Source organism: Pagrus major, chromosome 12, assembly GCF_040436345.1.
Source record: "Pagrus major chromosome 12, Pma_NU_1.0".
NCBI classification, from domain to species: domain Eukaryota; kingdom Metazoa; phylum Chordata; class Actinopteri; order Spariformes; family Sparidae; genus Pagrus; species Pagrus major.
Genome location: NC_133226.1, coordinates 9,436,289 through 9,460,732, shown reverse-complemented (window position 1 = coordinate 9,460,732; position 24,444 = coordinate 9,436,289). Strand labels below are relative to the sequence as shown.

Below are 24,444 nucleotides of genomic sequence, written 5' to 3'. Positions count from 1 at the left end.
GGACTATAGTACTATAACATCATTCTAAAACAATGAGATTTGTGATATTATAATGTATATAATGTGGATATAATATAAAGTGGAGAGACAGTCTGGTAAGATTGGAAAGTTACATCACTTTACTGTGATGCAGCCTTTAAAACCAGAAAAATATAACGATATCCAAAATCTAGACGATTTAGTCTCATATCACGATACTGATATAATATCGATGCGTGCCCAGCCGTATATCTCTATTGTAGAATCAGTATAAGAATAATCACTTTTTAGTCACTTGTACACAAAAACTTTCACACCAGCAAACATATGACATGAAGTGAAAAAGGATACTTGAGCAAGTAAAAGCTGTGGTGGTGTCAGCTAACTTCCTGTCCGCTGTGCAGTTAACAATCCCCTCCCTGCTCTGTCACCACACTTGCTCAACTTTTTTTCCCCGAGGCAGCTCTCTTTGCTTTTCTTTTTCTTCAAATGTTTCTCATCACTTGGCCTGTTTAGTGGTAAACTAAGTTGTCACAAGTAGCAATGGAATTGGTAGTTTTCCCTGAATTCTCTGTCCTGATTGTATGAAGTGGGAAGAGACACCAGAAAATTCATTTTTTCACTGACTGCATGAGGAGCGACTGAGTTACTGACCACACACTCAAAAACAGTGATTACTAGGGGAATACAGAGCTATAACACGTACAGCAGCTTTAAAATATTTGTTACTGTCCCAGCTGGTGAAGGTGAGACCATAAATCTCGACTTGGTTTAATTAATAAGATGATTCCGCTACAGTATAATCTTCAAGTCTCTCTAATCACTAATTTAACAGTGCACTACTAGCTGTAATTAACTGTTGTCATAGGTAGCATGATCTGCCACCAATGATACTGTAGTGTTAAAAACAAAACAAGTAGACACATTTATAGATACTTCTCAAATACTTTATACAAAATTAATTAAATGGAATGTTTACATGGTGACAACATTTCAGAGTCGTGACAATACAAAGAAAACACCACAAAAATGCAGTTACTTTGATATACTGTACTTGTTAACTATTGCAGTGACGTAGTGATAGTGCAAGGGTTAACAAACTTAGAAAACATAGAAATAAAAAAAAAAAAAGTGAACATTTGCAACTTGGCACAAGGAACATGTACAGTATCTTACAGAATGGCTATGAAACGTTTGCCCTCATAAACCAACAACATTGATTATTCACAAAGGAGAAAGAACTGTAACAAAGAGGATTCGTGGTTTCTACAGAGTGCGATCGGTTTCAAAATGTGCACACATTGAGGTTCTCATATTATAGCGATACCCTTCCTTCATTAAAAGTAACATTTGAATATTCTTCCATCAGTTATGAACACATTCACTGGCACACAGCTCACTGTATATGACTCCTGTCCATAAAACTGAAACATATCTTATAACACAGTGATTGACATCAGTCCACACTATTAAAAAGGATCAACATTTACAAAAAAACACCAGAAGGAACAGAAAACAAAAGAAAACCCAGCCTAGATAATGTTACATCTGCAATATCAAAGATAAAAAGTACAAAATGATAAGGAACATCACTTGGAAAACTTATTTGACATCATCACGGGCAGAAGAAAGTGGCTAATCCTCACTGCTTAGAGCCAAAAGGAAATACAAGGATAAAAAAAAGATTAAAAAGAAACACAGATTTTGTTTGTTTTTTCACCAAAGTAAGGCCGCTCATAGGAAGAGAAGAAAACAGAGCAGGAAGATATATATGTAAACCATAAGTTATTCTACACTCCTCAGCAGCTGAGGAGCTCGTGTTCAAATGTTCAGATATCCTTTCTGGAAGAAAAAACTTGTTACCTGAAAGTTCGACATGTAGTATTTCTTTACCATAAATGAACAATTCTAAAAAAGACAGTTATCACTATCAAGGACGGAAGTTGGAGTTTCCTAACAAACACTCAGTTGTCACTTCATTCTGAGGATGTGTTTCACTTTGTAAAGAAACTTCAGTTGGACTGCAGCAGCAGCCGCTGTGCAAATCCTCAAAACACACTCTTGTGGCAAACACGTCTGTTCCCAGCAGTAAACAACATTTTAAATCACAGGCTTTGAAAAGCACAGACAAAAAATAAATATGTATAAAAAATAAATACGATGGCTGCACCATCATGGGTACACAACATGAGCCAAGAGAAATTATAAATAAATATGGCCGGAGTCCGTGTTCACATGACTGGTCTGATTTTTTGATTTGACATTTTATTATTCACTGATCATATCGCTGCTGTCTTTCCTGGGGACACAGGACTGGAAACGTAACATGGCAAGGCACACATTTAACTGAACAATCCGTTAAATTATGGGGTCAATTAAGGGTTATTAGTTTAAGTACCTTCTCTTGACACATTAACTGTACAAGATTAACTTCATCAGCTTCACTTCCACTCCATTTAATAACAGACCATAAAAACTAGGACTGTCTCCCAGCTACCACACAATCATTCATCAAACAAAAGACTCCTCTCTGAGACACCACACAGTATTTTCACATTTACTCGAACCATCACAGTGGAGCTACAGAACAGGGCATTCAAAAGGTGTCACACATTCACAGTTTTCAGAGTGTAAGGCATCAAACACACGGCCTTGGTTTGGGGTGGGGTTATTGCACAACAACACTGGGGAGGAGTGGGAACTGGTTTCTGGCATCCTCTGTTCCCTTGAGGCTGTGGCGTGCGCACTGATGAGGAGAAGGGTTAAAATCAAAGGTGAAATGAGGTGAAACAGCTGGTGAGTGTGAAGGTAGAGTGAGCCGGTGTCTGTGTGGTTGTGTGCTGTACAGTGGCTCGTGTTTGAAGAACACGGAGAGTGAGTGTTAATGTGACAGTGTGTCGGTGAGCTTGGCAAGGCGCCACCAAACAGTCAACAGCAGCTAAGACACATCAAAGGTCTGAATAAGAGTCTAAATGGCCATCTACAGAAAATAACTCCCTGCTTTTTGACAAGACATAAGATCCTTCTCTCATTGTCATATCCTTCTGTCCTTTCCAGCTCTCTCCAGCTCTCCTCATCTTCCCTCCTCCGCAGAACGAGTCTCCGATTTCAGCTTCACAAACTCCTTGGCCACGTCGTCGTTGGAGCGCTGGGAGAGGATCCTCATGGCAGTGAGGCCGGTGTCGTCCATATAAATACGTTGGCCCAGCGGACACCAGCACGCGCAGTTGCCCTTCGCTGTGATTTCTCTTAACTGTATCACAGCCAAGCCGACAACTCTGTCGGCACGGCCGAAACAGTAGTCTTTGACGCAGACCTGCAGCTCGTAGCACTCGAAGCCATCCTGGTTACCCAGAACGCTGCGGGAGGAGAGCACAGAGGTTTGAGCATCGAGTCAGTCAACAACTCAGCTTTGGTCGCTCTGGGCTACTGTAGAAACATGGCAGTGCAACATAGCGATTTAAGTGGTGTTTTTTTCTTTTTTCATAAACTATTACAAAAGCAGGCACAGCTGTAGCAGTACTTACAAATGGAAGGTCTCGTTGAACTTGGGAGACCAGCTGTTGTTCTTGGATTTGGTCTGGAATTTGCGTTTCTTGTCGCTGAGGTGAGGCCCGATCATGGTGATCTCCACGAAAGGTCGGAACATACCGGACGTCTGCCATTTCAAGTCACTGGCTCCCACAACTGAATATGCAAAAACACAGACACAATGAGAAGCTGGTGTCATCAGATAAGAACACTTAGCTAAAAATGTCAGACATTATGTTATGAAAACTCAAACAGACCTCTGGCGGTGACTTTCCGCTCTCCACTCTTAGGATGAGTGTGCAGCTCGATCTGGACGGACACCTCACCTATTGGCTTGTCCACGCCGGAACCTAGTGTACACCCAGATACATCAGTGAGATTACATTTACAAATGTAGAAATGTAGAAATTAGAGGTTGGTTTAGGGTCAGACCTGTCCACCTCAGTGGCACAGAGTGACAAAACCAAAATGTACACGGGGAAGGAGGGGAGGGCTGTCAGATCAATGAAACCTACCCCTGCTGGGCTGTATTTTGTCATTGGGAGTTAACCTAATACCCTTTCCATTGTGCACTGGCACAGAGGCAGCACAGGAGATAAAGAGAAGACAGCAATAACATGTCAGCATTAAAACACTTTAAACACACAAAACACAGGTGCAAATCAAAAAGAGGGACTAGTCTGTGAAAAGCCTCATTTATTAGACACTCACATAGTGCCCTCTCCTGGTCTAACATGGGAACTGCTTCCTCACTATTACCCTTTTCGATGTATTATTAAGCCGTTTGTATGAACTACCTTGAGCCTGCTGCGTGGTCACAAACGTCTTTATGAGTGTGTCTGTTGTCTGAGTGTAGAGGGACAGAGCGTGGCGGAGGGAGGACAGCTCAGGACTCTTCTCCAGGAAGGCCTTCTTCAGCCCGTTGCCTCCTGCATGGAAGTATTGCTGCAAAGGAAACAGATGGACAGTCAGCACTTAAATATCTGGAGGAACAACTGGAGGTTTGAATGTATTTTGGTCAAAATAATAGTTATTTTAAACCAAGTGGAAAAATGTATGTGATTTGAAACTACAAACAAGAACTCAATATTAGGTTTCACCACAGCAGAATCAATTTAGCATTTTTCCACTTCCTGATCCTGCTTTGCAAACGGCTTATTTCATCCACACACTTTCCCCTGGGCCCGTTAAATCAGATAACTTATGGCCACATGCAGCTTGCGTGACCTTTCAGGCCTCTTGATTAATGGATGAAGAGTTGACGAGGCTAATCTGACCCGTCTACCCTGCATCCTAATGAAACGGAAACCTGCAGTATAAACTGACCTTGATAGTGTCCAGTGCCACGTCCATGACAGCACACTGCCTGGGAGACAGGCTTTTAGCCTCCCCTGCCATGTGATCCTGCATCCAAATGATGAGCAAAGAGGTGAGTTCATTCCACAATAACAGATAACAGAAGAGTTTGGTAAGACACGGTGTAAGACATATGAAGCCATACCTTCAGTTTGGACAGCTGACCCAGTTCTTTTGCAGCTGACAGAATCTGTGCACCCTGAAAAAAAAGATAATTCGTTGCTCCTCTTTTGTCAAATCATTACTACACTTAAAGGATAAGTTCACCCAAAAATTAAAATAGGAGAATGCTGCAGTACTGTTCCAAAAATGTTGTGTGGACTACGAAACTTTATCCGACTGCTGAGGCCAGCACAAGACTGATGATACTGAATGTTGAAGAGCTTACAAAGGTATCGTTGCCCTGCGGCAGGACGATGGTCTTCTCCAGGCTGCTCATTACGATCCTCCACAGCTCCTTGAGCACACGCTTCAAAACAGTCTTCTCACAAACGGTGGCGAACAGCGTGAGCCTGCAAAACACACACAAATACATTGACACACAAGTGGATGAGACACATGAGAGTGCTGCGGTGTGTTAATCCTAAATTGGCGCTAGTATTGTTGAACAACACAACCTACAAGAAACAGGACATAAATGAATAACTAGATAGACAGTTGGGATTACACATGTCAAAGTGACTGAAAACATGATAATAGGATCAAAAAGTTCATAATGTGGGGAGGATAACACCGATTTAGTTAATCCACTCACTTCCCATCCAGGAAATCCATGAGTGGCCGCAGCATGTTGTCAGAGTCGGCGTCCACCTGGTTTTTGTTGTTGGCGTTGAGCGGTCCTTTGATCTGGTACAGCAGAGATGCCATCTGCCGCATGCATTCGTTGATACGAATCTGGAAACTGGAGAGAAAGAAAATGATCGATCAGCACAGATGCATGCGTGGTTCTGATTTAACTGTGAATGTACATGTGTGTGAGTGTGGCTGTGTGTCTGTTTATGGATAAAAATTTAGCTACCTGTTCCCAAATGTGCTACTGAGCTCATCCAGCACGTTGTTCAGCTTCACCTGCAGGTCGTTCAGTAGGTCACTGGCCTCGGTGTCCATCTGCAGAGAGGCAGGCACACAGAAGCCAGAGAGTTCAAATTTGACTGAGGGCCATTTACTGCTAGCAGATTAGCAAATTTATAGATTTTGAGGATTCTATGGACAAATCCTGTTTTCATGATTGAAATGCATTCATTTAATTCAAAACATTATGGATTTATAAAATCATATGAGCATCTTTAATTATAGAGGTTTAAATGTTTTTTTGTCCCTTAAACATTTCTTTAACAGATGCTGCCTTTCGAAACAGAAATAATAACCAAATAATACAGTACTAAATAATTAATAAGTAAACAAAAAAAAAAGTCAAAGTGAAGTTTTCGCAGGCAAAAAATGTAAGAAATTGCAAACATCTTATGTACGTGTTATGTCTTTTGATTTTCAGCTGGTGAACCAGGTTTTTCATTTTGCCTGCAGTCAATGGTCTGTATTTGTTTGATTTTCCTCTGCACAACGTCTGATCATAGAAAAATAATGTAGCATATTGTCTCTTTTCGAGAGTGAGAAGTGAAACACGTTAGCTGTGCCTGAATGGTTACAAAACCGTCAACAGTAAAATCGGTTAATTGCTTATTGCGTAAAAAAATGGTCAAAACACAAAACTGCAAAATGCAGAGAATATAATGAAAGAGAGAGTCAGTATGTGCAGGCAAACCTCAGAACACAAAGAACTTGAGAGCATGTTTGATTTCATATTTGTAGCTTTTGGCCGAAACACCAAAAGTTACCTTTGAACTTCTGAAAGCTGCACTTCAATGCTAAAGCTAGAAGCTTCAAATTAAAACCAAGAATTTAAGATCTATAAAAAGAACTTCAGGCCGTGTGTTACATCAAGTTACAAGTACAGAAGTACAGCCAGCCTGTCATGCTTACAAATACCAAAGGATACCAAAGGGATGACAGAGGCAGATTCAGTTCTGTGATGTACTTTGATGTTTGTTTTCTACACACACCATGATTGTAGTTTGTAAACAAAGAAAAAAGAGGAGAAAACATTTTAACACAAACAGCCGAGCAAACCCACCTTTTTACCAGCAGTCTCCAACTTTCAAAGGGAACACGTTGAAGAAAAACAAGTTTAATACCGCAGGAGATGTCTTAAAAGTGGTAAGTCTCACAAGCACAGGGTGAAGGAACAAGTAGGCGAGGGAAAGATCCATGAATTACCTCCAGTATACCTAACCCCGGTATACCGTGGCATCATCTAAATAAGCACAGCCTGCAGGGGAGCTAAGTCATATGGATGAGGCGGTGGTGTGGCTCATTAAGTCAATGATCCAATGGCCCTTTGATACATGGCTTGTCAGGGTCGCACGGCACCATTACTGAGGAGTGACTGAGGTGTTTCTGCTACGCAGCACAAAGGGAAGGCTTCAGGGGAGAAAAGGCGGCTAGAAATGGATGGTGTCGTGTTTGTAATGCGCTATATGTGGTATGTTTTGCCTGAGAGTGTTTTTGTTTTAATATTCATGAGTCTCTACACCTACACTCACCTTCTTCTCTTCAAATGCACTTTCGGTCTACGACAGCACAGACAGGAAGAGGGCAACACAGAACAACCTCAATTAACTCGAGTCGTTTCCCATTTTGAATTTGATGTTCATTTTATATTAAGTGGGAAACTACAGAGGACTGATGGTCCAACAGATAAACCCTGGTATGACGTAACCTACCTTTTCTACTGGTTCATTCGTCTTTACACGGTGGGAATGTTTTGAGATTAAAAAAAAAGAGAAATAAAAATGGAAAACTGTCAAAAAAGAGTGTCTACAATATCGACAGTGTCAGGTTTTTTCTTTTGGACACTTGAAATTTAAATTTTTTGCACATTGGAAAGAATATATATTGTATTTGTCACACTGGCACCCACCTTCTCCTTGTCAGTCTATTGTGGACAAAAAAAGAGTTAGAAAGGAAACACAAATTAAAAAAAAAAATACAAGAAAATGTTCAGGAATAACCTTTGTTTTGGGGAAAATGAGTAACCAGTTTTGAGGAAAGGCCAGGGGAAAGGCCACTGAAAGAAGGTGAAAACTCGAGGTGGAAGTCACCACAGATGACAATAAAAAACGGCACAGAAATTCCACCATGATAACCACAGGGCATGTCGTGTTTTAGTAGGACTGACACTAAAACACACTTTGTCACTGTGATGTTGCTGGGAGTAGGAAGATCGATGGACAAGAATGATAGGTTAAAACCACTTCAAACTGCAACAAACCTCAACCTCAATTTTCTCCCCTTCTTCCCCTACTTCCTCCTCCTCTTCCTCCTCCTCACTCTCATCAAACTAGGAGGGGCAGTGAAAAGACAACACAAACTGTTAAAGTTGTTGCTGCCGAATGTAACAACCATTCTCAACAAAGCTTGTGATTTCAAGCTAGTTGCAGCACCTGTATTTCCAGAAAAATGCATAACAAGTAATTTTCAGAAGTAGTGAGGTGAACATGTGAGTATATGCAGTCATGTATCAAACATGTCTGCATATACAGTGAACTTGCCTGCCATGCTAGCTTTCTATTGTTGCTCTAGAAAGGAGAGAAAGAACATGATTGTGACTTCACTCTACCAAAAAAATAAATTCTTGTTAGTTATCCATTTTATTCTGTAAAAATAGTTATGCCATGGAAAATAAGTATCTACTCTGGACTCAAAGAAGCTGCCGCTGCACGTTCTGCTACAGAGAAACCCAACTAGACAGCAACAGCAAGAGAGCTACATCAAGTGTAAGCCAGCTGTTGGGATTGCCAGGGCTAGCTTCAGCTAAGTTTACAGACTGACAGACTTTCCTTAGCCGTAGAAGAAAATATCCAATTCTACGGATTACTGACACTAAGGTTATTGAGTTTGTTTTTCCATATTGATACGTGAGGTAGTAGAAGGACGGTAAAAAAAACAACCCTTGCTAAGGGTAATTAGCTTAGCATAATTCAGTAGCAGCCATCTTTGACTCTTACAAATTTCATGTGATTTGGTGTCATTAAGCTACCTTTAAATCATATTAAAAACGCATTGAATGATGAGCTAATAATTATATTTATTTAATTATACATATATAACTCCTACTTATACTAAAAAAGACCTGGCAAACAGAGATATATTTAATTCTGATAAGCTATGGATAGTAAATAATCAAGATAAATTAGTTAAAATGGATAAGAAAGATGAAAGATCGCATTTTTCAATTTGCTTCTGATGAATAATGTCTTACAGCAGAGTGCAGTATCGAACAAACACAATCATACAGACAATTTAAAGAAGTAGAAATTGTTTCCGGTCAGAGAGAAACTGAAAGAGGAAAACAAAAACCTGACTTGTTGCACCAACATAGCACCATTAGACGATACTGTAATCTGATCCTCAACCGCAAGATCATTATCTCATTCTCACGATTTCCCTCTTTTTTAACAAGCGACTCACTTCTAGAAACAAATTCTGCTGATCTCTCACAGGGGCTCATGCGTGACATGTTTTCACCTCCGCCACATCATGACATGATGATGACAAAAGACTTGCAGTTTAATACGACTTCTCTGAACCACAAACTTCAAAGATCAAGCTTCAAATCAACCAGCTTCAAGAGCACTAACACTCAAATAAAATGAAGCCCAAGCAATCATTGTTAAACGTACAACAAGCTATCGAAGGAAAATTCCACCTTGAGTCTTTCCATAACCTTTCTGTTGGTATAGATAAATTATCTAGCAGCCTGGCTGGCAGCCAAAAAAGGTGGGTCAAGGTACACAGGGTACATCAGCTGTACATTCCCTGTTCCTACCATTGTTCAAGTATTCTTCTTTTTCAGGCAAGAAGTGTGGCTAAAAATCAAGTGAAATATCTCAACACTGCTTGATGAATTGATACAAAATGTTGCACATTTTGGTTCTCAGATGATGCTTCCTAATAACTTTTATGATCCCCCTGGCTTTTCCTGCCATGATATTTGGTCCACTACTTCAGTTTATGACCAAATACTGGCTGAAGACATTCCCCCGTCAACCTACTTGTGCTTAGAGCTAATAAACAAAAGTTACTAGGCATGAACAGCTAAGCTATTGTAAATAAGAGGGGTTGGCTATGTAGGACTGTGAATCTACTAGTCTCTAAACTTCGGTTCACCTACTTCTATTGAATCTAATCTGCTACCATCTACAGTACCCACCACAGCCTTAGTCTCCTCATCGTCAGTTACGGCCTTCTGCGGAAGGAGCGGAAATAATCAATACAGTGGTGTACTACACACCATGGAACTGATGAAACAACTGCACTTCATATGGACACATGGCTGTTTTAGCCCTGCCCAGATTATGATGGAAACCTACCTCCTCTTCCTCTCCTGCCTCCTCCTCTTCCTCTTCCACCACTTCTTCATTTTGCTTTAATTGTAAAGTGAACACACTGGTTGAAACTTTAGCTACAATCCTACAACTGAGCGAGCACTATCCAGCAATACACTACAGTACAGCTACATTAAAAGCATGGTAGGAGTCAAGGCAGAAGGAGGTCACAGCTGACAGGAAACTATTGATTGTCCTTACTCCAACTACACTAAGAACACTAATACAGAGGACATGATTTAATTAAGTGTCTGCCTCAATATACTCGAGGCTATTAGGCAGCACAGGGTCTAATCTCTGTCAGTGTTGATCTACAGCACAGCATCAGATACCAGGACAGCATATAGACCTTTCTAACAACCTGAATGTAACATAAAATAACAGTCACAGCCTAAACAACTTCCACTATGGCCAATCTGCTTCACATGGTCTCAACTACCACTACTGTACCATACATACCAGTGCTTCCTCTGTAGCAATCTGATACACGAGAGGCACAAATACAACGGTTATACAAGTACCCAGCCCTGAAATATTGACTTTTCATGTTTAAGTAAGACATGTTTAATTAGTAGCTGTTAAGACACTAACAGCATCATACTGGATACTGTCATCCATTGAGTATGACGCCATTGCACATTCGTTTTGTCTTCTCATCCACACCTTTGACTTTGGACTAACCTGTTTGGCACCCATCGACTCAAACATCTTCTCCAGCTGGATTCTCAACTGCTGCACGTTATTCATCAGGACACATGGCTGCAAGGTGACAGAGAGATTACACACGTGAGAGAAACTCTTCAGTATCTTAAAGTGACTGCAATGACTGCTGTGTAAAATATATTTTAAACACAGAATCTAAGAGATTGAAGGTTAATGTGATGACGTTCCCCCAAATTTGATTGGATTTATAATATATTATGTAGGATGTGACTTTAAAGGTCCCATATTATGCTCATTTTCAGGTTCATATTTTTATTTTGGGTGTCTACGAGAAAATTATTCCACACTTTAATGTTAAATAGAAAAAAATGATCTGATCTGATTCCAGGCTATGCAGATATTTCTTTATGGATGGAGCATTTTTAACTTTCACAGTATTGATATAGCACTAGTCACAAAATGATAAGGTGTTTACAACTTACAATCTTCTCCTTGTCGATATAAGAAGGAAAACTCTTGGTCAGAATGGCACTGTACTGAAGGAGAACTTTGGCAATAGTCTGTAAAGATGAAGAAGAAACACATTACAATTGTGTAATGAACAGAATCTTATTCAAAACAATTAAACAGTTTAATATCCAATTTCACAATGTTGACAGAGGGGGTTATATTACACTTTTGGGGAATATGTCTGAAATATCATCTCCCCCAACTCAAGTATTAGAAACATTACCAAAGGTCCCTTAATGTGTTCTCTGACCTGCAGGAAGCAATTCCCACAAAACAAAACTGTGCTGTCCCTCCGTCCCACAGCAGGGAAGTTTATGTCCAATTCAACATTTCTTTTTAATGAGGAAATATCAAATTCACTTTACAAAAACATGAATGGGCCTCCAGACAATGCTGTAGCTGTTTTGTAATTTCCCTCATATGTGAAAGTGTCTCTAAGAAAAGAAAAAAGTCAGAGTTTGATGCTGCTTTTGGAAGTAAAAGGCAAACATGATCATTAACAGTTAATCCGTTATAAATTGTGGACATTTTAGACCTAAATCCACATTTTACTTTCAATTACAACCAAACGTCAGATCAATGTGATGTACTTGAGAGAAGGCTTTAGGTTTAGGTTTATTTCCATTACCCAGTGATGAGTGGGCTCACCTTGGAGAAGCGGCGGCTGTACTGAGCCAAGACGTTAGGGTCGGGACATTCCAGTTTCCTGATGATCTCGAAGCTCTGGTTGAGCTGTGTAAAGATGTCCACCACAGAGCAGGAGAACAGCGCATGCTCCGACGTCTGCTGGAACTGAGACGGTGTAGGGTGGGCAAGGGGAAACAGACGAAAAAATACATAAACAATAATTAGTTTTTATCAATATACACTAGAATTTATAGTGCTGAAACATATCTAAATGCTGTAAAACAACCTTCTGAAGCCCATGTGCTTCAGTCGGTTCAATTTACCCATTTTTATGAAAACATAACCTCCTTGGCAGAGGCAACAACAAATCAAAGTTTAACTTTAATGTTCTTACTCCATCTTTTTTGTCTCTCTCCAGGGCTCCATGCATAAACTCCATAGATACGTCCTCGTTTTCATCCAACCACTGCAGCACAAATTGTACAAACCATCTACAAGGGAAAAATAAGATGACAAGAGTTATTTTTATTATTTATTTTGCTTATAGAAAACTTGGCCTATGGGTGAATAAGTCCAAAGCACTTACGATGGGTAGTCGGGAACAACATCCTTTACGTTTGGCAGCTCCTTCACATATTCATTGTAGAGCCACTTGACCTTAAAGTGCAGGTTCATGTAGTCGGTGCTCTTACACAGTCTGTGCTTCTCGTGCTCTGCAGATACAAAGACATGAAGAAGTGCTTGTGAGCATTGTGATCACTGACTTTATAAAATATGGTCAGAGCTTTGCAGTCTGAAATGTGTATCCAGTGTAGAAGTGCCTTAAACCTGCATTCTTTCTAATGGCAAGCAGGGGGCGACTCAACTGGTTTCAAATAAAAGTTTGATTGTATGTAAGCTTATGAGAAAATAGCCCCACTTTTACTACTTCTCACTTGATTAATACCTCAGTAAATGATTTCCTAATGAGTTTATGGTCTCGGTCACTAGTTTTAAGACTTCTTCAATGCAGCATGATAGGTTTTATTGTAAATTATGGACCTATATACAATAAAACAGACTAACTAGTGATTGACAAGTTGATCCAAGTCATACTCACTCATAGATACCATCTTGACCCATGTGTTACTCTCTGAGAAATCAATGGAACTATTTTCTGGCAATGTTAAAGAAAGTAAGAAAAAAATCCTGGATCTGTTCCTTTATCTGGATCCACACCAAAAGTTAATGGGGTCTATTCTGAGCTGAGACCTATTCTCCATCTGGGAATTTATTCAATAGCTTTTGTGTAATCCTGCTCACAACCCACCAAACAACTACACAGACATGGGTGAAACATAACCTCCCTGGCGGAGGCAACAAAGACAAAGAAACATTCCATCCCATTTCATGTATCGCCCAGAAATGTACGTGACTTGACACCGATACCACCACAGCAGCTCACTTATTACCAGTCTTTACTCATACTTTCTGGTTTTCATTGCAATGACAGCAACAAGATCTTCTATTTAAGCCATATGAGCTGAAGAAAGTAATTGGAAGAATTTTGCACAAGCATTAATAATAAATAGCTCAGACCAGGCACTTGAGTATCTTTTTAGTGCTTTACTTAAAGCTACTACTACTCTCAAACTGGGAGAAGTCTTTGGTAAAGCCTCTTGAGCAAAATCTCTCAGGACTCATTCCATATGAAGATTTTCCATCAATTTTTATATTAATGCATGATTGAAAATGAAAGAGTGACCTCTTCTGTACTGTAGTGAGTGAAACAGTGATGGTCTCTGTAGGGGTTTCATCTTGAGGACAGGGGCTGGGATAAAAAGCTGACTGCCTCTGGGGACTGGTGCTGCTGTACAGTACAGTACAGTACAGATGAGAAAAATCACAGAGAAGCTCCTGGGAGACATAAGCTGCTTTCAAACCCTGCACAGTTATTATATCGCTCTTTCACTTCTTCCATGCCTCTGTATCAATGCCATCCCAGAACTTCTCTTCCCTTTTTGCCATTTCCAGTTTTAGAATAATACAATAAGGAGTGTATGGTATGGCTCTACAGGATACTGCAGAAACTTCAGTTCAGTGACCTGGGAGTGGGGAGCAAAAGATACGTTACAATGTAGTATTCGTACTACCTTCGAGGTCTAGTGTGTAGGATTTGGTGGCATCTTGCAGTGAGGTTGTAGATTGCAACCACCTGAATACCCCTCTCTCCCTCCACCCTCCCCTTTCAAACGAGTAGGAGAATGTACGGTGGCGGCAAAGCTAGCGAAAAATGCAATAGACCATCTCTAGAGTGAGTTCACTGATACAACACAGCAAGGAACCATGGTGATAGATATCTGACAATAAGTGTGACTTACCCTCCATACCATACTTCATATCTTGAGCAAACATTGTCCACATGACCTCTGCTGACACCTTCCCGACACTCAGTTCTTGAGGAAATCTGAAAGAAAATTGACAATTTGACGAAGACCAAACATACAAAAATATCATATGCCTCAGTGTCACGATTAAAACATCATTATTAAGTGTTCTGAACATTTGGAACCAAGTATCAAAGAAAGACATCTCTTCCTAAACTGCCTACAGGAAAACTGTTACTCACTGGTTGAGAACAGGTGTGTACGAGTTCCTGTCTTCTTCAATGATGGAGACGATGAGCATGATGAGTTTGGGCCAGAAGTCCAAGTTCTTGATGCTCGGACCCTGCTCCTCCAGCGGGAGCTCCTCCTTGTTCTGGAACAGAACACAAGAACATCAGAGACTTGATTCACACAATCAGTATGATGGCAGACACTGTAATGGCCGGGAGTCAGGCTCTAGGCAGTTAATATGGCCCAGTAGGAGGATTAGTATGTGACTCACCGTGTCCACAGGTTGGTACTGTCTGCTGTACAACTCGTGGCAGTTATTGAAGATGTAGTCATATGTAGAGTTGAGGCAGGCCTTGACACAGTCCCTCACCACCTGGCTGGCTCTGGGCGGCGACTGTAGCTCCTGGACCTGAACACCAGATGGAGATAATGATACTGACTGTGAGTGACTGCAAACAATAATTTACAACAACAACATACAATACTGTACATCAAGTTTATCAGATGGTGACTTCATGGCCAAGCTACAGCAACAAAGCCCATTTAAAAATCAACTGATAACCATTTGCGGAGATCTCATATAGAGCAAGTGCAGTTAAAAGAAAGATTCAATACATGAAACACTGTTAGCTACCTTCATCCTGAAGAAGGTGATGCTGGTTAGAAGATCCACAGTGGATTTCAAATCCTGCAGGCGATCCTTGCTGCTGGCAGGAAAGTGATTCTGCAAACGAAAAAGTTTATATAAGCTTCATTTACGAAATTCAATAAAAATAATGACCATTATGCTTATGCAAACTATGCTCTCTTCCCCTGTTTAAGACTGTAAATTGGATTTAATTTTAAATACAGTTTGTACTTGCAGACAGACATTAAAGGGGCACTATGCAGTTCTGGAGAAGAAATTCAAAATCAGAATTCTCTTATTTACAATATTAATTAGGTAATAATACAAACTCAACTAAAGCTTATTTCATTATTCAAGGCAATTATATAACTTTTCATTACAATATCCCTTATTAATTGCAGTGATATTTGCTTAGTACAATCAAAATCTTACCCTGTAGGTTGAGAGGTCAATGCGCAAGGAGTTGTGTAGCTGGTCTAAAAGCTTGACAAAGCGTTCTTTCTGTATGGTGAATAAAAGTAAAAAGAAATGATGAGAGATTCTTAACATATACAGTATTAAGGGGAAGGAAAAGATAGATATGTACACAAGGAGGAAGACAGAGGCTAACAGAGAAAAGGAAAAAGAGACAAAAATACAGAGACAAGACATATTTGGTGTGTGTGTGTGTGTGTGTGTGTGTGTGTGTGTGTGTGTGTGTGTCTGTTCTACAGTAAAACAAACCCCAAAATTGGAGGCAGCAAAGCGGTCGGAGGCGGACACATTGGTGGAAGCTGTTGTGTGGGCGTAGAAGGCATTGATATTGGCCAGCAGGGTGCTCATCACTGCAGGGACCCCAGGACACATGTACTTAGACGACAGACAGGCAAAGTGGCTGGAAGGAGAAGCACAAGCAGAGCTTTATAAATAAAATTACTCACAATTACATAGACCTTTCATTCATACTGTAGCTGTGCCTGTATTTGCTCAGCCTGTGTCCTCTCAGGGGTCTTGTTTTCACCTAATGATCCCTATTAGGAACAGTCATTTCACCTGCCCATCAGCTAGCTGGCACGTTTAGGCTGAAGGATGGCCCACTGGAGTGTGCTCTCTGTGAACGATGGGCCCAGCTAACAGGCATCTGTACGGAGCATGACATTTCATGGAGACAAATCCATCCTCAGCCCATTTATAATTGATTTTTCTTTCATTTGGAGGCCAACAGGGAATGACAATGGCATTGAGAGGCACTTCAGTATGAGAGCAAAATGCAGAATGGGAGGGCGAGGAACTAGTAAGGGGGATGAACATGCACATGGGCAGGTAGTGAGTGACTTCCTCTGTCCACTGTGATATCTCAGACTCACGTCATGGCCTGGTAGATTGACTCAATCCCATAGCGCATGGCAAACTCGTCTACTATTTCCTGCGCCACATCGTCAAAGTAGACTTTCCATGCATCGTCCCCACGAGCCTCTGGGATTTTCACCACACCTTGGCCCAGCACATCAGTTGAGTGGTGGAACAGGTTCTGTAGTGGAAAGAGGCATTGTGTTAATGTCATTTCCTTGGCTTTATTAGACCTGAACCAATTCTGAGGAGTATGTGGGAGTGAACATGCTGTATGTTATAAGCACAGACTATTTATTACAGAAAATATTCAAAATTGATTTGGATTGGTTTTTCAAGGAAGAGGTGGGATTATGTAATTTATACAAGAGTATTTTTGTGATTTTAATCCTATTAAAATCAACTGCATCCACAGGCATCCTGCAGCAAAAGATTATGGCATTTTTTTGTTAAATGTCCTTTAAAAATTAGTCCTTTTACACACTAATAACCCTGTGAGATTCAAAGTGAAAAAAGTACTGTTGGCAATTTCAAAAATCAAGTTTCCAGTGTTTATGACAAGAACATATTTCGGAATAACAGTGGAAAAAATCTGGGACTCAAGGAGAACAAATCTTGTGTTTTATTGTGGGCAAAAAACCGAACACATTTCAATACTAAGCCTTCATCAGTGTGATAATACAGAGCATACATGACACTAAATAGGTGAGGAGCCAACAATCAGTGATGATGGAATCCATCTGTGAGCACCCGCCCCAAAGACAGCCTCTTAGTGTGAAAGGGGTGTGACTGCAATATAAAGCCGTTTGGCTGTTTAACTCACAGATTTGTCCAAGTTTTGTTCGCCTTTTAATTACCTGACACAGGCCTGAAATCTTTAGGCTTATGTAATATTCCTTATGTTTATGTTCTTCATCAATCAATTACCTCATGCAAACAGGTGTACTGCACATGATACGGAGCCACTTTCTCCTCTCCTTTGATTTCCACGTTGATCTGGAGGCGGATGGCACCTGACACAGCTGACTTGTCCGTCCTCTTCTCTGTAAATCAAACCCAAATACACACAATCTTGATTCATAACTCCACTTGGACACAGAAAACCAGGTCTGTTAACACAACAGTAATAACAGACTATTAACGTGGCAGTTCTATTGTAGGGGGTTCTGTTTCTACAGTTTGATGGCAGTGCGGAGCCGGCAACGCTAATAGAAGTCCTCCAGCTGATAGTGAGGGAGACAATGGCAGTGGGCTGTGTGAATCAGCGCCTGATCACCGAAGACACTTGAGCCGGAGCTTCTCTGGAGGTGGAGTGCTCGGCGGCTCACCCCTGCTATTTGCCCTGACAGGCACATCATTAGGGGTAATTTGTACATGTCGGCGGAGCGGTCGATTTCCGACTCGAGTGCTGCTACTTGATAATCACACATCAGGAGGAGAAATGGGGGGAGGGTAAGAAGGGGAGGCAAGCACCAGAAGATAGAGATGGAGAAGAGTAAATGTTTGAAATGGATGGGGAAGATTACATGACCGATCATTAATTTAGCTTGGAATTCTAATTTCTAATGACTCCGAGCCAAGGATATTAAATTGAGTGCTTCATGTCTCAATGAAGAAACAACAGCAGATTTATAGACACATTCATATGCAGTGTCATGCTGTCCAGTGGAAGATTAATAGTTGCCAAGGTGAAGTCCATTTCAGCACTTTAATCAAGTAGAAACAAGAAATGCTTTAGATAGAGATCAGGGCAGTGTGACACAGTCCCTGAGGTGGGTAAATCAGTCAATTAACCTCTGGAGAGTGTTGATGGACCAACAGTGTGTTGATGTATAGATAAAAGCTGTTTGACAACACAGGAGATGCCAAGTAATAATTGAGAAATATAATTCCAAACAGAAAAACGGTTTATCCGCATGAAAAGAATAACAATCGGGAAGAGATTTTATCCAGAGGTGTCCGATCTACCTTTATCTGTGCTGTATAACCAGTGCTCATACAAAATAGCATAAGGGACTAACAAAGCAGCCCCATGTGTGCTTGTAAAACTGTATTCAGGTCTCATCCTAATGAAAATATCTTCACCCCCAGTGGGCATTATCATGAAACAGGTTATTTTTCCTGAAATGAGAACAACTATCAGAAGGCACAAAGGGACTTCATCAAATAAGCTGGCCAGGGAGAGCCAGCATTATCATGCAGGCCAATATGAGCCTTGGGGCCACTTACTGCTTCAAGCAAAGAAGATGTGGTTAATGAGATTCAAACAAACCACTGACTGGACTTACTGAATATAGAACTCTTTGCACCAAACACAAACACACGGATGTGGGAAGACTGTACGCCTCATCAGAACGAGATCAATCCTTCATTAAGAGAAAGTAATGTAGAATGAAATCCAGGTTTGTGTAGATGATTCCCTTGAGGCTGAGGAGGAAACCCTCAGCAAAACAGACATGGTGAGGAAATGAGGAACAACCTGCAGTATCTCATGACCCAAGGGCCCCAGGGAAAAATATCTTTATAGTGTAATCTTCTCTTGAGGATCTAAGAGGTTGTTTCTTACCAGTACACCACTGAGAGAAAATAATGTAGCTGTTACTCTCATTGCCTGCAAGTTGTAGCAGCTACTGGAGTGTATTCTATATTCCCTATCATCTAAAAATACACCAATAAGCAAGAGGCACAATAAGCATATTTCACTCCTCTTCCTAGTATACATATTATATGCTTCTTATGTCCATAAACGCAACAGTATACTAACCGAGGTTGTACCAGACATCCATTTCTCCACTCAGTGTTCGAACTTCAATTATACTCTGGCCTAGGAAATCATCAGATTCCCTCTTGAGACGCTGCTTCACCCTCGACTTGATGTCATCATCCTCGTCCCACACACGCACTTTGATCCGGTCTGAGGAATTGTGGCACTCACTAGCAAGAAAAGACAGATAAAAGGTAACAGAGATAGTGAAGTGTTTATGAAGTAGAAGCATGAAGCGAAAACTTCAGACTTTGACTAATAAATCCTACTTTGCTCGTTGCTAAATAGGCTTGCTATAGACACTCACAATATAAGGAAGAATCTTGCACATGAAAAGTTTAACATTTATAGTCATTTTGGTGACTTACAAGTGGTACTTCTCCTCCCAGACAGGATTGAGGTTGCCATAAATGGTCTTGGTTCTCTTCTTGGTCTTGCCCACCTGAACGGTGACATATGGATCACTGGATCCTGTCTTGTCCTTTGCCTGAAGTCCTTGGGCACAAACAACTATCGCAATGATGGAGAACAAAGATGTAAAGAACAACCATTAGCATTAACAAGAATCACATGTTGTAGTTCTAAGACTGATGCTGAAGAGATCATTTTAAAGTTGGTTGAATTAATACATTTTTTTTCAGTTTTGATCACCTGTGATGGTGATCTTGGCCGACCACTTTGAGGTACCGTCCAGTACGCTCTGCTTGATGGTTTTCATCTGCTGTGCATGTATGGCTTTGCTGATGACATACACTTCCCTGATAAGTTCAAAGATTTCTGGTTTGTTCCTTTCCCTGATCTTCATCCTGTCCTTCATGGCCATGATGATATTCTGAGTACGGTCTTCAGCTCCATGCTTAGAGCTCTTCTCCGCAGCACCTAAATATTTGACAGAAATACTGTGTTGTATGGTAGCAGTGCATGGGTCGAATAAACCAATTGTTTGGACAACCATTTGGAAAACTGCTCAAAATCCACCAGTACTCACGCTGTAGACAGTCAGCATTCAGCAGCTCTTGGCATTTCTCATGGCACTTTACCCCACATTCGGAGCAACGCATGCCTTGGCGGGCTATTCCCCACAGCAGTCCCTCACACTCATAGCAGTATGTGGGCGTCGTGGCGGTCCACACCTCGAAGTTATGTGGTGTAGTGCAGGATATGGGGTAAATCAGAGCCTGCAGGGTCTTCTTGTACACATGGTTTTTCTACAAAAAGGACATTTTTTTGTTTAAAATGTATAATTCCTGATTCAGTTACAGTTAGGGAGAAAGAAAGTGAAATGTGCCCTTGCTTGTTGAGATAGTAGTACACAGTAAGAGCAGCCGACTTTATGATTATAATTGTTTTTTATTATTCCATTTTGAAGGCAAAAAAAGTTTAAGTTATATTAAGTTAAGTTATACTCACCAGCTCCTCATCCTTGATTGAGGACCGTGCAGCCATGGCAGATGCGATCCCTGCCTTCCTGGCTTGGACGAGAGACTGAACAACAGGTGACAAAGGACATTTTGGCTAAGTTAGAATTTTTCAAATGAGCAACAACCCACAACCAAGCACGCTTTAAATTATAACGAGGAAAGTTGAGGGTCAGTATGGTTAAAAAGGTGGCCCGGGGTGGCTGTAAGGGTGGCAAGTACGGTTAATTCTTACCAGACCAGAAAACCCATGTGAGTGTTATTAGTTATAAGCAACTAGTGAAGAGGAGATTACTAAAAAGGATGAAGTTGAACCAGCATCACCACTACAAAATAACAGCAAAACCATCAGCCAAAATTGTTTGTGCGAGTGTTAGTAGTGTATTCAACCCTTGTGCCAATATACGGGTGAATAAAAATACAAACTAAAAGGTGGGGCAAGGATGAGTTTATAATATATTTTAGTAATAATATCAAGTAGGATAAAAAGCTACCCAATACCAAGAAGATTCATGCAAATATTTTTGTTTGTTTTAAAAAAAAAAGCAATCAAAGAGATCAACATGCCTTAGACCTAAATGTTTTGTGGTAACTAGTGTTTTTATTTGTCCTACTTGATATTTTTTTCACTTAAGTAGAAAGGGGAGTGGCAACTGGGTTCTATTAACTTACCATAGCCTGACCAAGGAGAGTGAATGCATTCAAGAGAGTTGTGAGGAATAGTTTCGGGTTTAAGAGAGGAGGGAGAGAGAAATTAGCAGGCTGATTTAATATTTTTCTCCATTTGTTGATAACAATCTCATCCCAAATTTAGCTCAAAGGTAAAATAATATAACTGTGACTTCTGTGTTGGTCTCACAAATAGAAAGACATATACTCACAAAGAAAGAACAAAACAAACAGGATGACATATGAAATGCGGTAACTTTGTGGCATAGGAATGACAGGTTAGTACTGACCACGTCGCTGACCAAGGGGATAGGCTTCTTTTTACGCAGGTCTGGCATGCTGTCAATTCCATACAGCCCAGATCCACCACTGTGCACCAACAAAAATAGTATAAAAGTAAATAAAAAGTCATCAAGTACAACAACAAAGCAGTGCACAGCAGGACATTTTCACTATAACCGAATTAGAGCTTCTTAAAAATGCTCATTTATTGCTAGTTTTTTAGTTATAAATTTCCAAAAATACTTAAAATTGCTCCATGCAAACCAAATGTAGATGTTAACTATATATGACTTACCCTGGTTTGACCCAGGCCTGTCTAGCATTGGGCTCTTCTTCATCTCGAACCTGCAAGATTTCAAATGTGAGAAGTTAAGCTAATGATTAACAGACGCTGACACACTTCAGTACATCATGAGAAGAGGGAGGTAATGGAGTGTTTGGTTTTGGTTGAGTTTCACCTCTCTGATGTTAAAGAAAATGCAAAATCAAATAATAATCAGTGAAGATGCCTGTGTATGAAGTGTGAAATGCAATGACGTACCGACATCACGCAGATACGAAACCACAGAGCAAGTTCTATTTCACTGGTCAAGATGTCAGTAAAATCTGTTTAAACACCTTTTTTGCCGGAGGCTGTTTTAAGAAAACACCCCAGATAACTCAGAGAAGGTAGATAAAAGCAAGAGGATTTCACAAAAGCACCAAGATTGTGACTGGGGCTCAACACATTTACACAAGTTCTTTCACTTCTTCTTCAAAGGTAGAGTCTTTCATCAGTGTCTACGTATCTATCTCTGAGATGACAGAGGTTTAAAGTGGAGATCCCTCTAGGGTTCATTCTCAAAATAGGAGTTTCTGACAGCGTCTGAAAACAATCTGTGGAAAACATGAAGCTGCTGAACATAACTGGGGAATTTTATTCTAAAGCTACAACATCACTGAAACCAATGATAAACCATTCGTTACACATAATAACTGAAGTGATGGGACAATTGCCTTCTGCAGAATTGCTAAATTATGTTTTTGATAAATATTACATACTACCCAAATGATAGCCTGTGCTTTTTGCATATAGTGTATTATGCACAAGCACTCTCTTTGACAAAGACAAGTAATGGAGAAAAAAATGAACACAATCCCACAGCAATCAAAAACAACAGAAAAAAATAACCGCATCTTAAATATGGAGCTGATTTTATATGAGTAACCTGATTATCTTCTCTCCAACACTCTGCAAAGAAAAAAAAAAAATCAGAAGAATTAGAAATTGTACCTGAATAATGTTATATACATTCAATTTCAATGCTATATACATAGTGTAATCAGATCATTACACATTTTAAGGGGTATTTTTTGCTGTAATTCTTGGGCTTGCCAGTGATGAAAGTAAAAAAAAATATCCTTAAATATACCTGGGAAAAACTCGTCTTGAGATTGGGATCCCTGAGACCCTTGAGAGCCATGAGAGCCATAGGAGCCATAGGAGCCATGGGATCCCTGGGACCCTTGAGCAGATTTGGACAGTCTATGACGGGTTTGCCTCTTTTCCCTCAGAATGCGCTGGAAATTAGCTATACGGTCTTTGTGACTGGCATCAGTAGGCTTTCCTTCATTTGCCTCATCAAGAAGGTGGTTTTCCCTAATTGGACTTAACCGTACCTCGTCTGCACTGAGCACTGGCACCAAAGGACTTATGCTCTGCCTTTCTGGACAGTGATCCGGTGTTAAGTCAAGGTTGGACAGTTCCCCATCAGTAGGACATTCTCCCTTGCCCTGTGAAATCTCCACAGAGTGATACTCAGTTGGGGTGCAGGGAGAGTGGCTTGCTTCACGGGGAGATGCTTGTAGGGAGCATGGCAGGGTCTCATGTGTCTCTCTACAATCAACATAGACCGAGGCCTCGCTGTCCTCCTTTGGAGTGCCAAATTGAGTGTGATTTTCTGTCAAACTAACTTCTCCCTCTGTATAATCTGTACCGCTCTGCTCCCGTACACTGGCCTGTCTGGCAGGGGATGGGGATGCCTCTGAGCCACTATCATCTTTCACACTTTCAGGGCCGGATCCTTCCAACTTTTTCAGAGCTCCTTTTAAAGCTGACCTGAAAGTGAGTACAGCCTTGCTGAAAGTTGTGATCTCAAAACCTACATTGGGGCTCTGGGTACTATCCGGATCTTTTTCAGAAGACTGCAGTGACAAAGATTCTTCTGCTTCATCCCTTGAGACACTGGGATCTGTCCACTCCCTGTCCAAACTATCAGCAGATCCCAGATCAAGAGTATCACCTGACGACGGACAGTCATCGCACAGTGAATGTGTCTCCCGGTACCCATCATCACAATCTGTCAACAGCACAGTGGAGCAACTCAGACTCCTGGAGGGCCCACTACCTAGTGCATTTACACAAGCATCCATGGTGTGGTAACCAGAACTACGTGAATATGGGCAGTTTGCAGAACAGTCACACTCCAAGTTTTCTTCTTCTGTTTGTAGTCTGGGGGGCCTCCAGTCCACCATACTGGAGGAACTCGAAGGAGAGTTGTAATGTTGTCCAAAGAGCAAAGAAAGATGCTCCGAGCTGTTGTGTGAAGAATGACCTGGTGTGGTACTTAGTGTTTCATCTGTAGCAGATCTGTCCCAAACACCTAGA

General features: G+C 40.8%; 1 protein-coding gene across 1 annotated transcript in view; it reads right to left on the bottom strand.

Moving 5' to 3' along the window:
* Nucleotides 1-910: 910 nt before the first annotated feature.
* The window catches only part of LOC141005731 (protein unc-13 homolog B-like), a 69,986-nt gene continuing 46,452 nt past the window's right edge, over nt 911-24,444 (bottom strand). The window contains exons 11-40 of the mRNA XM_073477721.1: nt 22,093-22,142; nt 21,806-21,884; nt 21,519-21,524; nt 20,839-20,913; nt 20,417-20,636; nt 20,080-20,307; nt 19,797-19,938; nt 19,429-19,598; nt 17,592-17,707; nt 16,682-16,845; nt 16,059-16,209; nt 15,768-15,836; nt 15,342-15,431; nt 14,979-15,116; nt 14,719-14,849; nt 14,471-14,556; nt 12,697-12,823; nt 12,505-12,601; nt 12,132-12,275; nt 11,456-11,533; nt 10,992-11,069; nt 5,885-5,973; nt 5,621-5,767; nt 5,255-5,378; nt 5,012-5,065; nt 4,837-4,914; nt 4,308-4,455; nt 3,768-3,860; nt 3,507-3,666; nt 911-3,338 (exon numbers count right to left, since the gene is read on the bottom strand). Of these exons, the coding sequence (XP_073333822.1) occupies nt 3,053-3,338; nt 3,507-3,666; nt 3,768-3,860; nt 4,308-4,455; nt 4,837-4,914; nt 5,012-5,065; nt 5,255-5,378; nt 5,621-5,767; nt 5,885-5,973; nt 10,992-11,069; nt 11,456-11,533; nt 12,132-12,275; nt 12,505-12,601; nt 12,697-12,823; nt 14,471-14,556; nt 14,719-14,849; nt 14,979-15,116; nt 15,342-15,431; nt 15,768-15,836; nt 16,059-16,209; nt 16,682-16,845; nt 17,592-17,707; nt 19,429-19,598; nt 19,797-19,938; nt 20,080-20,307; nt 20,417-20,636; nt 20,839-20,913; nt 21,519-21,524; nt 21,806-21,884; nt 22,093-22,142 (3,618 nt within the window). The 3' untranslated portion in view covers nt 911-3,052. The remainder of the gene's footprint in view (nt 3,339-3,506; nt 3,667-3,767; nt 3,861-4,307; nt 4,456-4,836; nt 4,915-5,011; nt 5,066-5,254; nt 5,379-5,620; nt 5,768-5,884; nt 5,974-10,991; nt 11,070-11,455; nt 11,534-12,131; nt 12,276-12,504; nt 12,602-12,696; nt 12,824-14,470; nt 14,557-14,718; nt 14,850-14,978; nt 15,117-15,341; nt 15,432-15,767; nt 15,837-16,058; nt 16,210-16,681; nt 16,846-17,591; nt 17,708-19,428; nt 19,599-19,796; nt 19,939-20,079; nt 20,308-20,416; nt 20,637-20,838; nt 20,914-21,518; nt 21,525-21,805; nt 21,885-22,092; nt 22,143-24,444) is intronic.